Below are 16992 nucleotides of genomic sequence, written 5' to 3' on the forward strand. Positions count from 1 at the left end.
ATGAAGATGGGGAGCTGTTTTTAATCACTGCCACAAAAGCTTGGGAAAAAGATAAACCTTAAGTCACCAAAGACCATTATTTCCTTAAAGTGTTTTCAAAATAAATATGTGACTGATCTTCAGAACAATACATGGGCATGGATATGCTAAAATGGCCAGGAAGAAGGATCTTTGGGACAATGGTTGAGTACTATATAATCAAGTCCCAGGAGGACTGACACGTTTCCAGTTTCCTGGCACAAAACACAAGACACACACACACACACACACACACACACACCCTCCCTCCCAACCAAACAGCAAACACTCCTAGGACCAAAAAGGAAAACCAAACCAGGATAGTAGGGATGTGGGGTGTGGCATTTTAATATTTTATGATGCAAGTTATATTTTATGTGTAAGGCATGTGTCTCAAAGGAAAAAAGTCCAAATATACAACTCTAAAAATGTGACCAATGTTTAATGTGAAGATTAAGTAACAAATCAATTAAAGATTTTTTTACTTAAACTAGCTTCATTTCCTCTGAATTTTTCTAAGAGTTAGAAATTTACCATTACACTTACTAGTTTAGAACCATCAGATTTTACTTCTAAAAAATCTAATACCTTTAAAAAAATTATAATTTTAATATTAGCACAAAATTACTTCCTAACATTTTGTTTTAGAAAACTTTCCACAGCCAAAGATAACCTATTTTTGAATTACAGTACTGCAAGGCACATACAGGACTCACCTCCTTTAGAACACACAGGAGATAACACTCCCTGAAACAGGATTTTAAGTCCTTGGACAACTGGAAACACTACAAAGTTCGGTTAAAAACACTGCCGTCCGGCATCATGCAACTTGTGTAAATTCACTTGCCACGTGTGTAAATGATCCTTTAAGTGACACTTGTTCCTGAAACAGGAGTGCAATGCCGAGGACCGTGGAGACAGCGGCTCTGCGACTGGCAGCTGGGGTGGAAGGTGGTGTCGCATCCAGAGACTCACTGTCTCTACTATGTTCAAAGACTTGAATTTAATATTGGGGTAATTATACCAGAAACAAAGACTTTCATTTTTCTTAAAACAAGATATATATCTAGCATCAATTCTTTTATAAAGAATGCTAAATGAATTATTTTGTTCAGTACAACTGAAAATACACCATTTAAATCCTTCTACCAGACTCAATGCAGCTTAATTAGGAGCAGGTATGCCTCTTTCTCTCAGCACTTGTGGCCAAGCATGTCTAACCAGAACTGCAAATGGAAGTTTAAGAGGTAGATTTTTTTTTCCATGATGCATTTTTGTCAAGAAAATAAAAACAACCACTGAGTGTATTTTCTTAAAGTATTCGGGTCTAATGAAAAGAAAAATAAAAGATAGATATGTTATAGGTTACAGCCTGATATTTTAACAGCCACAGTATTGGATGTTTTGTGACCAGATGCATTTTCAATTCTCTCAGGGTCAAAATACGAGTCTGCCAACTGTATTGAATCCTCCTCCACCCCCTCCACCAGTCGGCCCGCAGCTTCCTGGTGGGTCATTGTCGTCAAATCCATTGGGCCGAAATGAACATGAAGCAGATGCAGCTTGTAGGGCCCGGGCTCGAGCATTCAATTCTTGTTCCTAAAATTAAAAGTAATGTTTATGAAATGAATTAGCTAAGTAGAGCGGATGAGTATGGCGCATACACACATCTTCTCAAACCGTGTTAGCCTCTACCAAGCAAACATCCTTCTCGAAGAACTCTGACAGGCACATGTCTTTAATTCCAGTACTCAGGAGGCAGAGGCAGGCAATCTCTGAGGACAGCCTCGACAACACACAGTTCTAAGACAGCCAGGGCTACACAGAGAAACCCTGCTTGAAAAAAAACTAAACAAAAATAAAATAAAAACTGGCATCTAACTTTGCTATTTCCCACTGAAGTACATAATCATGGGCAAATTCCTCGAGTAACTGTAGTGACAGACACTTTACAACAAAGGAGGGTCAACTCCTGAGAAACCTCTGGTACAAAAGGAACGGATTCTTCAACATCTATAATCCATTTTGGAGGTGCGTGAGTACGACAGGTTGGAAATGACCACTATGCTTAAAGTTCTCCCTCTACTGCTTCCTTAGGTTAGAATCAGGCAGATTTCTAGGAAGAGAGGTAAGTAAATGAGGCCTGCCTCTGTACAGTGGTACTTAGAACTTCCCCCAACTCGTTTATTAGAAAGTTTCCCAGGAAATCAGTGATGTTTGTCTACATGTCAAGTACACGTCAGACGTGTAATAAACACTAATGTTTTTATTTTAGAACATCACTAGTTACTGGGAAGCTGAGATGGCTAATGATACGAGTTTCACGTCTGCAGCCTGCAAGGTAGAACTGACGCCCACAAACTTATCTACTTCCACATGTGAACAACATGCATGCACACATATACATGCATGCAAAAAATGTAAAAAGTTAAAAAGAAACCATCACTCAGTTTCACAAAGAGAACTGTAAATAAATAATGGCAGAATCACATGGTCATGTGCAAAACTGGACCCAAGTCAACAACGAAAAGAATGGCTGCTCATGGTCAAATCCCACGTGGCCAGAAGAAATGGGTAAGCCAGAAGCAACCTGCGGACTTGGACTGGATTCCAAGTAGGTGTAGCTGTGGCTATAGAATGTGCTTGCCAGCTCAATCTAGAAAGCAGCTGTCATCGGATAAACGTTGTAACACTGATAATCTGTTTACTTCAGAAGGGAAGGCCGTATTGGGCCCTGTAGGATACATTTTATTTTATAGATGTCCTATTCTTAGTGCTCTGCTCTTCTTGCACCTCCAACCTTCACACACTGTGATCTGTAATGCTGAGTGACACAGGCAAGGAGGAAATGACCGGATACATTCTATTTATTTTACCTGGATATTAAGCCATCTGCATAAGTATTAATGGTAAGTCAGTCTAGTTCTAAAATTCTGATGATTTTGCAAAGGTAATTAAATTAATTTTTGTAACACTCTAGAACATTGCCATACCCCTTTAAAATGTATCATTTATCATCCTTTGATAGTTTATAATTCAGTAAACTTGGAAGCCTTTGAATACCCCTGTAATTTCGCCTGTAAGTTATGGTAGTTCCTTTTTTGTTTTGAGAACAGGGTCTCCAACTGGCAATCTTCCTGCCTCCAGTTTTGGCTTGCTGGCATGCACCACCACACCTAGCTTCTGGTGGCCTTTTGTTGACAGAAAGTTGAGAAATTTCACACACACACACACACACACACACACACACACACACACACAAAATCCAACAAATTTATGGACTGATTAACATCAAAGGAAGTAATTTCTTGAAAAAGATATATTCATGATAAATATCTCTCATATCTCTTTACTCTATAGCTTTTCCTCAGTAAAAGAGGCATGCCTAGGCTCTGTGGTAAATCTCTGAAGGACACAAATATCCTTCACAAATTCATTAAGTTCTTTATCTGATTCATCTGAATGTCAGTAAATTTTCCTTAGAACACTGACACCCTGCAGGAGTTAGTGGTAGTGTGGTGGTTCAGCACGTGTACTGTGCAGGCCTAAGGGGCTGAGATTAGCAGCACTCACATGGAGGTGGAAGGAGAGAACTGACTCTATAGCTGCCTCTGACCTCCATGGCTGTACCACGCCCCACAATAAATAAAAACAGGAAAAAAATAGCTCTTTTCCCTGCAGGAGGAACTGAGGGGCAGAAGGAAGAGAACATTTACAGTCCATTAAGTTTCTGTTTCGGTATAGCATGATTGGGTAATACTTTGTAACTAACATGACACCATTTGCAGTTATAAACCACCGAGGCACAGCTTTGTAACTAAAGATGAAGTCTTGTGTATTGCAGATAATTGGCAATATTTCATACTTCATGTATGATGAGTGGAATTATATACCCAGACTTAGGCTTCAGTATCCTGGGAAGTGTGTCACGTTTACAGTTAGAGCACTGGATAACTCTGTTACTCAGTACTGTTCAGAAATGAATCTGTGCTTGCAACTCACCTGCAAATACAGCTTGTTGTCCTTCGTTATGGCATCCATCAGCTCTTTCTGTAGTGGTGGCTCTCCATTGACCCAGACGCCACTGGCTGGATTGTCACTGCGTACGCCATTAGCTCTGCTTTGTTTTTTGTACAAAAGCACATAAGCTGTGTCTTTTGGAAACCTACTTGTGATTTTCTGGACTGACTGAAATGAAGTAAACGTCACCCTACTGTCATTAAATAAAAACCACTCTTGTGACATTTCCTTATTTTCCAAGTCCTGTTCAATTACTGGATTGGGGCTTTCTCCCCCTAGTAAACAACTCTGGGAGGGTGCTAATGCCAGACTTTCAGACTGGGGGCACATCTGGTATGAAGACTCTGTACCTGTGATGTTTCTGGCATACGAATAGTAATGGCCACTTTCAGAGGACACACCAGAGTGCACAACAACAGAACTTAATAAGTAGGGCACTAATTTGGGGCAGAAAGCTTCTTCAGACCCAGAAGGTTTTAATTTTTTAGCTAAGTTTTCATTAATATCAGTGAAGTCAACATCTACAGACCAACTTTCAGACAAGGAAGAGAAAGAAGCAGTTCTTTTAACTGGCAACTCCAAAACCAGCGGCAGTGACACATTGTCTAAAATTTTTCTCCTCACATGGTACTTCTGATCATAGGAGAATCTCAGGAGCGTAAGGATAAGGTACTCAGGCTCCTCCGTGATTTGCATAGTTTTCTCTGCATTCTGTAGAGAGGCACAGCTTTCACAGTAATATTGGTTCTCACCAGTAAGAACCTCTGGAGCCAAAAAGTAGTTTAGTAAGTCAGTCACTGAAGTTGTGCTTTCACCTCCTGGGTTCTGAGGTACATCTTTACTGATGAGGACCTTTGCAGATTCCTCAGGGACAGAAGAGTTTTCCTCACAGTGAAACTCAACAGGAGGACTGGCTAATAGTCTTTGATTCGCAGCTGAGTCACAGACAAAGGCAGTTGTTGCTGGATTATAAACTACTGGCTCTTCTTCCGGGTCAGCAACACTGGTTTGCATTAGCCCATCATCTTGTGCACTGGGTAACGAAGCTGGATCTTGGAAAGACAAATCTTCCACAGAAGGGCTAGGACAAAAGGCTAGCGAAAGATCTGTGAAGGCTTCCACTTTGTGTGAAGTACTCCTGCAGTTGAGGCAGCAGATGTGAGTCCGTAGCTTCCCTCCAAACATTTTCTCTATTAGAGTCTTCTCACTGTCACCTGTACCAGGAGACTCTGCGGGCACATCTACCTTACTGGTTACTTCCTGTAAACAAGTTTCAGTGCAGCCCAGACCTTCAGAAGGCTTATGTGTGGACTGAACTCTCGAGAGCTTTTCTTCTTCATGGAGTCTGCAAGAAGGTATATCATTACATAGCCAAGTTTAATGGTGTTTATGTTTGAGATCTTGGTAGCTTATACAGACATGTTAATTCAATCAAGTAAAAAGCTTAAAGTCATTTTCTCCTCCTTTATACAAGAGTGTGAACAGCTAGTAGGAAAGGCCTTAAAGAGCATGCTCACTCTCCACACTCAGCTCGTGACCTGTGCACTGATATACAGTGCACACACAGCACACTGCAGTCAGTCACCCGCCCTGCGGCTCTGCCTCATACAGCTCCCTGTGCTTGACATCTCAGCAGCCTAGCGCCAAGAAACCAACACTACGCGGAGGAAGGAAGGCTGTGCTGGCTGACTAACTTTACTAGTTATTCATACCAAAAAAAGGATTTTGGTCTCAGGTTCCCTTAATATTCATTAAAAACAAAAACAAAAACAAAAACAAAAAACACACAAACAAAAAAATCCATAACCCCAAACCAAACAACTAAACTCTGTCTATGTAATCAGCATCCGCAGTTTGGTGCTGTTCCGAAAGCTAGCTAACCTTGCTGATATAAACTGCTGAGCGCAGGCTTTGGAAATTTTAGAGCCTGGTCCCACTTTCTGTTCTCTCTCAGTTTCCCAACTGCCAGGCTGGTCTTAAACTCCTGCTGCTGGGCATTCTCTGCTATGACAGACTATACACCCTCTGAAACTGTGAAACAAAATAAACTTTTTCCCTCTGTGTTGTTTCTGGCCGTGGTATTTTATCAAGCAATAGAAAAGCAACATACATATGTACGTATATACGTACATACATACATACATACATATATATGAAAAGATATTTACTATATTAAAAAGAAAACATATAAAACAGTATGTCTAAAATGAATCCATCACAAATTAATTTCCAGTATTTTTAAGTAAGCGTCATTGCTTCAGACTTTGTAAGTACTCTAAGCATGTGGTGCTCGCCACAGAGGACAGCTGGGTACGGTCTCTGCACTGCCCCTTCCTCACTGATACCTGCTTTTACAAGGAAAGAGGAGCCGCGCTCCCACAGATATGTAGTTAGGAAGGGATTCAGCAGAGTTCTGAAGTTCCAGCAGCCCCTTAGGAATCCTGTTGCTATGTTTTGATAACAGTACTCTAAAGAGAAAGCATCCAAAACAAAAACCAAACCAAGAACAAAGACAACTTTAGAAACACAGCCACAAAGGGTGCTTTAAAGATCAAGTCTGAAATCAGTATTGAGGGAAGTAAGGTGCTAAGAAAGACAGCTTCATAAACTTTAAACTATTTGTACCTGTCCAGCAGAAACCTGAGGTACTCAGAGCAGTCCTGTTGTGACCTGGGAGTAAACCACGGAGGTCTGGAAGCCTCAAAAAATATCCGAGGTGCGTATGCTTCCCTCTTGATTGTGGAAAGGAAATGAGAGAAAGTGACTCTTAAAGCACAAACCAGTGACTGAACCTCATCAAGATTACTCCCGTACTCCATTTTTACCGAACTATGCCAAGCATGGGTACAATGCAGAGGCAGAGGCAACTTTTACATGAATCCTGTACAGAAGCCATGGGACCTTCTCAGATGGAACCGCCAAGTGGAAGCAGGGGTGATTACAACAGGACTCAGATGTCTCTAACTCCTGCCATAGGGTCCCTGCTTTTATCCCTCTATGACACGAATGGCTTAGAGTCCCCAAGTCTTTTGGAAAAAAAACAAAACAAAACCTGGAGTATGAGAATGATGTTAACGAACGCAAATACTGTCTGTGTGTTGTGTAGTGCACTAGGAAGCACGCGTGTTTACTTTGCTGAACATTTCTGTCATAAGTCATACATGTGTGGAATGAGAACATGATGGTTAGGACCTTGATAATCTTCCATTCTCTTTACTTCTCTCTGCTTATTTGCTTTCTTTCCTTTCCTTCTTCGTTTCTCCCCACACCCCTTCTTTCAGAAACACAAAGGCAGTTGATAATGGACTTGAGTCATGCATGCTCAAATCCCAGGCTTTCTCACAAAAAGAAAAATGAAAAGGCATAAAAAAAGACCTGGTTAAATTGAAAATCTGGATTCTCTCTGTATTTGAAATATTTGTGGCATAAGGCGACAGTGCCTTTCTTGGTTCTTGAAAGCAGGGAAACCTCCAAAAGGTTTTCTTTCCTAATAGTTCTGATTTAGTAAGTAAATAAAAAATATATATCTACACAAATGCACATACATGTGTATGTATAAAGTAAGTACAGACTAACAATTAATTTAGTAAATTAGTAGAAAACAACAGGAGAGGGGGGAGAGAGGTTTTGGTTATGGTCTAATACTGCTTTTGTAGTATTATGATTGGCTTGAGACTTGTGTCTGAGCCTCCTGCCCTCACCTCTGGAATACTGGAATAGTGGCATTACAGAAGTATGCCCTCACACCTGGCTAAGAGGCCGTTTTCATTTCCCTGGGTCCTGATGTTAATTTGTTAACACATTTCTCCAGGTGAATCACATCCTGAGTGTATCACCAGTCATCTCAAACTTGCTCCCCTTCTTCCCATTTAAGCAATTTATTCCAGTTCTAAAGACTGTCGTTTCCTAACAACATTTCCTAACGCCGTCATACTGTGAGACAATGACAATTAGAGAGAACTAGAAAAATAATGATTTATGCTCTATATGAGCAACATACATAAATTCTATATATGTTCAAGCCTTAGCTAGAAGTTCTTTGGGAGCAGGATTCCCACTTGATTCTTACCAGGCTACACACAAAACCTCTGAATATGTCTGTTCAATGAAATTTAACTACAGGACCTATAGACCCTGCCTCCAGTTGACTTCCCTGAATTAATTTGTGGATATAAAAGAATATCACAAAGTTTTAAGTTCAAGATCGTAAGAGATGAATACTGATCTACAAAGATCTGTAATTACAATAAAAGAATACCTAAAATAGAGAAAAGCCAGGTGTGGGGGCACCACACCTTTTAATTCCAGCACTTGGGAGGCGGGGCAGGCAGATCTCTGTGAGTTCGAGTCCAGCTTGGTCTACAAATTGAGTTCCAGGACAGCCAGGGTTACATAGTGAAACCTTGTCTTGAAAAACAAAACCATAACAAAACCAAAAGGACCACAGAGAAAAAAGCCTAGATCACAATTATTTTGTGTTCATTATTATGTCAATATAGTCAGTCTCTGTAAACCAACAAAACAAAACAAAACAAAATCTCAACAACAGTCAATTCTTTCTGTCCTTCCTTCCCTACTTCCTTCATGTCTGAGACAGGATCTTGCCATACCAGCCCAGACAGGCCCTGAACTCAGAGTCCTGCCTCAGACTCTTGGGTGCTGGAGTGACAGGTGTGTAATATTAAGCCTAGTTTTAGAGTTCTTTTTTCATAAAGGGAATTCTTTACCAACAGGAAAGTAGAGCAGTAGGATTAGGACATAAAATTCTCTGCAGCACAATAACCCTCTGCAGGGAAGGGAAGCAGGGAGAAGGGACAAGAGTTCTCAGGGTCCAGGCAGCGTCCCTGAGCATTTGGAAGTGGATCAGTTATCTTGGGTAAGACATGTGATACACAATTCCATCAGTTAAAAAGACTCATTATGATTTATAGTTTAAAGAACATGATCATGCAGTTAATATGTACACATTACATACATACTCACTTGTGTATGAGCCAAAAAAGCAAAAAGATGTTGTAATTTTTTCATTAACGAATTACACCCATTTAGATTTAAAGATAATACTTGTCTTCTGAACCTGAAAAACAACAAAATCTAATGTTATCTATACACTCACGCACGTTTTATAAAAGAAGCTAAAGGAAGCTCGTGAACCATCCTCAACATTACTGAATGAACCATCCTCAACATTCCCTGACGTACAGGGCAGCTCTTCACTAACAAAGTCACCAGCACCCTGTGTGTACTCACACCCCCCACCTCCTGAGTGCTGGATCACAGGTATATGCCACCGCTCCGGCTTCTAGCACACTCCTTTTACTTCTAAGAAAGAGAAAGGGGTTCAAGTGTTTCCTGAGGTTGGAGGATCCTCTGGAGCTGGAGTGAGCTGCCTGACGGGGGTGCTGGGAACCACACTCTGAGCCTTCTCTCTGGAGCCATATGACTTGTTTTGATTTTGTCTATGCTGATGTTTTGCCTGAGTGCCTGTCTGTAGGCTTATATCATAAAGGAGGCGGGGTGACAATAAATGAATGGGCTCTTGCTACATGGCCTGGTCTAAATGCTGTCATAGTTCTGTTTTCTGGGTTACCAAATATAAATTGGCTCAACATTAATTTTAACGTACAAAAATCAACTTAAAATTGATTTCAAAAATAAAAACTATCCTTCCACCAAAACACATAGAGTTAGGGTGATTTAAAGAGAGGCAGAGTGTGGCTGGGGAGGTGGTTCTCGCAGAGGCGCTAGGTGGAATTCCCAGCACCCACAAGACACTCACGAGCATCTGTAACTCTAGTTCTAGTGGCTCCGGACACCCTCTTGTGGCTTCTACAGCACCAGGCACTAAAGTGGTGTACATACAAGCCACTCAGGCAATACATCAGCACAGACAAAGTAAAAACGAAGTCATATGGCGCCAGAGAGAAGGCTCGGAGTTTGGTTCCCAGCACCCATGTCAGGCAGCTCACAGCCACCTGTAACTCCAGCCCCAGGAAGCACTTGACTCCCTTTCTCTTTCTCAGAAATAAAAGTAAGTCTTAAAAATAAAAGGGGTATGCTACAAACCCGGTCTGGTGGCATATGCCTGTGACCCAGCAGTCAAGGGGTGAGGGCAATATGCATGAGGCTAGTCTGGGCTACTACAGTGAATCCCAGGCCAACACTGGAGGGAAGTGGGGGAGTGAGAGAGAGAGAGAGTGGGAGAGAGGGAGAGAGTCTGTTCAAACACACACACACACACACACACACACACACACACACACACACGAGATAAACTATCTCAAAAAATATAGGAACAATTGGTTAAATATCTGTAAAAAAAATCACTCAAAAGTAAAAAGGGATTTTTTTTTGTAGGTCTAAAATCTAGACAGTACAAATGTTGAAGATATGACTATATAAAACAAAAAAATATAAATAAAACACTATAAAGGTGAATCATATGACTGGAAGAAAGAGAGTGCCACAATATTACACACCTAATTTATATAAATTGACATAAAAATCAAACAAAAAATCAACAGAAAAACACACAAAGAAAAGAAGCAGCTCCTTTACTTCCTTCTGCTCTCAGTTAAGAGGGAAAATTCTCCAATGGCCAGCAATACTCAAATAAGAACACACTGACTAGCTGTGTTCCGAGTGTACATTTGTAGGCTGTAATACTTGGAGCACTGTGGCAGGAGGATCATGGATATGAGGCCATTCTGGGTAAGACCCTATTTCCCTAAAATAAAAAAACAAGAATAACATTTGCTAAATTGTGAAAAATTTAAGACTGATTGATTAAATCAAATGCTGTCAGAGGCATAGGGTCATAGGTAGTCATATACTGGTATATAAGGTCAATCTGGGTTAGGGAGGTGGTCTGTTGGATACCCTCATGTCTCCAGCACTCATGTGAAAGCTGGGCAAAGTGTCTCTCCTCTGTCACCCCAACACTGTGGGGCAGAGACAAGTGGATTCTGGGAGCCTGCTGGCCAGCCGCTCTAGCTGCTGTGAGGAGCTCCAGGCTCCACGAGGGACCATAAGGTCAAGAAGTGACTGAAGAAGCTATCCCGACATCAGCTGGTGCACTCTAAGGCATCCAGAAGGGCGAGTACCCCTTTCAACCTCTGTAGTGTTTAAGGAAAAATAATTTGGCATATCCTAGTCAAAGAAAGTCTCATCTGTGCATGGTTAGTGAAACGGTAACCATGAGTAAAACACTCTGATATTTACCAGAAGCATGGGTAAGAAAACTTCAGACTGGCAAGATGGCTTGCTGAGAAAGGGGCTTGCCATGCAGTCCGAGTTATACTCCTGGAACCCCTGCAAAGGTGGAACTAGAGAACTGACTCTATAGTTTTCTTCTGGCTTCTACACACATGTCATAGCATGTGTGCATGTCCCCACTCAACACTAACAAAGACATTCAAAGAAAAAAGATCAACACCATGTCAAGTGACTAACAAGAAAAATTTCAACAAGGTTCCTTCTAGATGTGTGTACATATAAATTATATGCAACTGTTTTGTATTAGATAACTGTTCAAAAACATTCTAAAACAATGAACATAGCTGACATTTTTGAGAATGTATGCATCTTGGTTCTTACAATTTTTTTTTAAACCAAGAAAAATCATTCATGTATTTCTTAAGCAATTTTCCTGTTTTGAGATATCATTGGCAGCCACAACACTTTGCAGTTACAAGTGCTTATGGTGTCTACCTTTCAGAAGATGAAATGGCTGGCAAGGTGACCTCTGGTGGTGAGCTATGGGCTCTTCAATCTTATATTTTAATACCACGTGTGTAAGAATATCCCTTTATCTTTTATTTTATTTAATTTTTTTATTGGATATTTTATTTACATTTCAGATGTTATCATAAAACAAGTTGTCAAATATAAACTAACCAACAATAAAACTGAATGCAACCCTAGACACCTGGGTTTTATAGTCTGGGACAAAAACCAAAACCCTAAAGCGAAGCCCACATCTGACTGTCTACTCCTCCAGAAAGTGTTTAAGTGTTAACAGCGTCCATCTCTGGGTCAACTCAGTTGACACTATCTTTAAGGAAAAGTTGACAATTATTTTGCATCTTCAAGGACTCTTTTTTGAGACAGAGCCTTGTGTAGTTTACGCTAGCCTTGCACATACCACGTAGACACGGATTACCAAGAACTACTGATCTTCCTCCCTCTATCCCAAGCGTTGGGATTACAGATGTGCACCAGCAAGCCTGGCTTTCTGAGGTGCTGGGGATCACACACAGATAGGCGCTGCACCTGAGACAGGCACTCTAGCAGCTGTGTCTCCAGCACAAGACTGTCACTCAGCTAAGACCTGATGTCAGTCAGGTCTGTTGCATTCAAAAGAAAATGGGTTTCAACGAAAATTCACAGGAATGCAGAAGAGCATGCCTCTTTTCATTATCTGTTTAGGAACCAATATCTTGGCAGGAAAACAAAGCTTAAGTTTCCGAAAAGCAAAATGAAGCTATGATATATGAATTAAAAAAATCCAGTGGGACAGCAAAAGCAAGGAGACAGGGTCAAAAGCACAAGTATTGTAGGGTACAAAAACTCTCTAGAGTGGGCTCAGTCAACCCCTTTGGTTATATTACAAAAATATCAAGTCACACTGATTAAAAATCAACAGTGGCACTGTAAGTACAACATACAGTCTAGTCAGTCAGAACCCATCCGCTGGCATTTCAACCTTTTCTAGGCCTTAAGAGCAGTTTCACTTCAGACTGAGGCGACTGATGGCGCTGTGAACGCTTCTACTGCCTACACAGAACATGCCTACATGCCTACTCAGCATGTGTTCACTTCTACGTCAATTCAGAGACTTCACATGTAAACTTACTCTGTAGCCATGAACAGTGCTTGTAAAACACTGTTCATGTAACACGTGTTTCCCAGGTTAATAAGACCAGTTTTCCCAGTTTCAGATTTTCCAGAAAGTCTAGACAAACAAGATGCCAAAGCATTGGATTGAGAAGTCCAGGCACTTTGATTGAGAATCAACTTAATTTTCTCTTCACTGGGCTTCGGAAAATCCTAGATCGTAAAGGAAAAAAAGTTTAGAAGTAAAGAGAAAACTAGTTTTTTATTAATCAAACTAAAAACATAATGTGGGTCTTCCCTGCTGCCATTTGCAATTTCTGTGCTCTCACTCATTCTGTACATGACAGAGAACATCCAGTCAGCCACACAGGGTGATGGCTAATTTCAGTCGTTGACTTTATTGAATTAAAAACAAGGAAGGTAGGCGTGCGAGGGTGTCTCTAGAAAGGGCTAACCTAGAGGTGGACTGACTCTACACGTGGGCTGTATATCCTTCTCTGCTCAGGTGTTGACAGCTCTCATTGCAGCTGAGAGCTGCCTGCTCCTGTTACCATGACTCCCTCTAGCGATGGGCAGGACCTCAGACTGGGAGCCACAGGAACCCTTCCTCCTAGTCACTTTAGCACAGCATACACAAAATAGACATGGGAACAAATGCCTCCCAGAATCTTGTTAAGGGCTTTTATTTTTTTGAGATAAAAATCTCAATCTGTAGCCTAAGCTGGCCATGAACTCACAGTAATCCTCCTGTCTCAGTATCCCAAGTGCTGAGATCTCAGGCATGAAATACCATGCTTGTCTTAAAATACTTTAAAAGTCGATGGAACAAGAAATTCAAGTTGCATGTGAATTACTTGTATTCAAATTCTGTGCTGAAAACAGAAGATTAGTACCAGCCCTTAGAAATGGCGGCCTGCAGTAAGGATGGAAAGGGGGTTTACATAGTGATCTGACTGGGAAAGTAAAACTCAATCTCATGGCTGCCAACTTGAAAATTACTACCACACACAGACCTCTTACTTAGTAAAGCAGGAAATAATAAAATAAAAATCTAAGTGTACATGGTTTCACACCTGAGCAGAGCAATGGGCAGTAAGGAATGCTGGAAAAGTCATTTATGCTTAAATGATTAGCTTTTCTAGACCAAGTAGAGTGGTTTGAAAGAAAATGCTCTGTCCTGGGGAGCGGGGCTATTAGGTGTGGCCTTGCTGGAGTAGGCTTGGCTTTGAAGGTGTATCGCTAGGAGCAGGCTTTGAGGTCTCAGATGGTGGAGATAGTTCTCTTCCTGATGCCTGCTGATCCAGATGGAGAACTCCCAGCTCCTTCTCCAGCACCATGTCTGCCTGCATGCAGCCATGTTTCCCACCACGATGATAATGGACTAAACCTCTGAACTGTAAGCCAGCCTCAATGAAATGTTTTTCTTTAGAATAGTTGCTGTAGTCATGCTGTCTCCACACAGCAATAGAAACCCTAAGTCACCAAGATCACCATCTAATGTTTACGCCACAAAGAACTAACACTTTGAAATGGCATTTTAAGCTAATTTTGTCGTTTGTTTTTGCTGCTGACAGCTCCTTGAAAATACTTTCCTTGGCCTAAGAGTAAGCCCTTTGCTTCTGAGTACTGGAAAATGGAAGAATAACAGTCAACAGACATGGCAGCAATGAGGGAAGACAGAAACAATCCTGAAGTCCACAGCGAATGCTTCTGTGCATCCTTTACTTCTGAAAGGGCAGTGTCACACCAGCGCCACACAGGCCTACCAGCCTTGTGATCCAGACCTAGTCCTTAGTCCTGGTGAGTCAAATCAATGCAACACCAGCATGTTCTTAATTTACCTTACATATATTAGTAAGGCAATGAGGCCTATATATTGTATTTGCTACATTAATATAATGATTAGAATTGATATCTAGTAACTTCTGATTAAGCCTGACTGAATTCAGCTCTCCAAGTCTTTGGCTATGCTCTGATTTTGCAGTCACCCATTTCTCTACACAAATAAATTCACCAGTTTTTAGAATCTCTTATGAACTTAAAAATCAAGGTAACAGATAACTTAAATAGTGATTTTAAAAATACAGACATTCATAAAGTGTACAACACAAAACAAGATAGGAGGGAATCGAGCATTGCTTTGATTCTAAGAAGATGGACTTAACTGTTCCACATTTCTCATACTGATGCAGAACTCAGGTCTGTATGCATCTAATGGAGAATTCCATCACTAACCAATTTCTTTAACAGCTCATAAGTTTAAAGCGGTATCTTTTACTTGATGGCACTATATAATTAAGAAATGTGGTTATTGACCTAGCATGGCGATAGCAAATAAGAGATTATGCCATGGCATTAATGAAATCACAGCTCATTACTGTAAAGTAATACATTTTACCAAATTTGTCGCTTACGTTGTGTGTAGCTCACAAAGACTGGTTCAAAGCCATCATACCTTTACTGCCTCCAGGATAGGCTCATAGAGATCTGGAAATCCGGAGTAATGGTACATCATACAGTGAACCAGCTCAGTTAACTGCACTAAGAAGGCTGTGCTGGAAGGCAGGCCATCACTTCTGAAGGAGTGAACCAAGTTAACTATATGAGGGACAATCTGAAAGAAAACAGAGACAAGCACTCTTAATTCACACAAGACAAGCACATACTTTTCTGCATGTTTAGTCATGTTTTTTTCTTAAACTCATACACTGTTCAACTAGCAAGGTAAGTCTATTTTTTTTAAAAGTCACATGATTGTAATTGCATTAAAAATTATTTTTTATTTATGTGTGTATTGTCTGAGTGTGTGGTGTGTGCTCACAGAGGACAGAAGAAGGTGTTGAACGCCCCTGGAGCTGGAGTTACAGGTGGTTGTGAGCCACACAGACGTGGGTGATGAGAACTGAATTCAGGTCCTCTGGCAAACACTCTTAATGCTGAACTCTCTCTCCAGATCCTGTAACTGCATCTAATATGCTTCACCTTCAGCTCAGCAGCAAAGAGCTTCTATCTCTCACCAAGCCCAACAAGCTCAGTTCAATCTCTGGAACCTACATGGTGGAAGAACTGTCAAACTGTCCTCTGACTTCCACACACACTTTAATTATATTAAATGAAATGTTTTTAAAAGGGCCAGTGAGATGCCTTAGTAGGTAAGGTACTTGCTACCAAGTCCTAGGGACCTGAGCTTGATCCAGGGAACTGACTCCCGTAAATTGTCTTTTGACCTCTGTACATATGCCATGGCCCACACACAATCCACCTAAAATAAAAACTAAATGTACATAGGAGTTTCAGTCATTGTTGCATTTAAAAAACACAGGTGAAGATGCTAAGGTCATTCTACTGAGTGGACATTCTACTGAATGGATCAGCTGTTAGTTCAAAACCTCTTGAGTGTCATGGCTCATGCCTTACCCTTGTACATGCCAGGCAAGTGCTCTATTAGTGAGTTACACCCACAAGCCAACCAGATTATTTAACAGAACAATGTTAAAACTCCCACAAAAACAATACAATGACCACCTCCTGGAGCTGGAATTAGCAAAAGAGCGCCATCTAGTGGTAAGTTTAAAATTTCCAACTGAAAAAATTGAAAAAACTACATAGCAATGTGTACTTCAAAAGTCTCAGAAATAACTTCAGTATGTAACTAAAATTGTGCTCAGGTAATAGGAGTACCTTGTTTGATAAGCACAGGAGTGATACCTTAGATAGATCAAATCCTTATTAACAAAACAGCTGCTCCAAAAATAATGCTCATTATTGATAAAAATCTTAAAAATATTTAATACTGGTAAACAGTACAATAATGCTCTTTGACTTAAAATTAGTCTAAATACCAACTCTTATACAAAGATTTAAGACACAACCAAAATAAAAATTCTGTTTTATAGAAATGGCTGATATCAGGATAGAATATTTTTTCAACTAATTATTAATCATAATCTGATACTATACATATGTATACTTCTGAACTAAAGGTGTCTCAGGTTCTGTATGCATAATACCTTTGTAGCTCCAAATCCTGATAAATTGCACTCACAACTCTATGAGAGTTGTGTCACCAAACAGTACTAAGAACAGCCGGTACTGGCCAATCAGCTCCAAAGAGTACTA

General features: G+C 40.6%; 1 protein-coding gene across 1 annotated transcript in view; it reads right to left on the minus strand.

The window, feature by feature from the left end:
• Window positions 1-342: 342 nt before the first annotated feature.
• The window catches only part of Usp38 (ubiquitin specific peptidase 38), a 32116-nt gene continuing 15466 nt past the window's right edge, over window positions 343-16992 (minus strand). Inside the window, exons 5-10 of the mRNA XM_028753386.1 lie at window positions 15329-15487; window positions 12893-13086; window positions 9022-9115; window positions 6664-6770; window positions 4021-5383; window positions 343-1617 (exon numbers count right to left, since the gene is read on the minus strand). Of these exons, the coding sequence (XP_028609219.1) occupies window positions 1456-1617; window positions 4021-5383; window positions 6664-6770; window positions 9022-9115; window positions 12893-13086; window positions 15329-15487 (2079 nt within the window). The 3' untranslated portion in view covers window positions 343-1455. The remainder of the gene's footprint in view (window positions 1618-4020; window positions 5384-6663; window positions 6771-9021; window positions 9116-12892; window positions 13087-15328; window positions 15488-16992) is intronic.

Source organism: Grammomys surdaster, unplaced genomic scaffold, assembly GCF_004785775.1.
Source record: "Grammomys surdaster isolate TR1022 unplaced genomic scaffold, NIH_TR_1.0 125947, whole genome shotgun sequence".
Taxonomy (NCBI): domain Eukaryota; kingdom Metazoa; phylum Chordata; class Mammalia; order Rodentia; family Muridae; genus Grammomys; species Grammomys surdaster.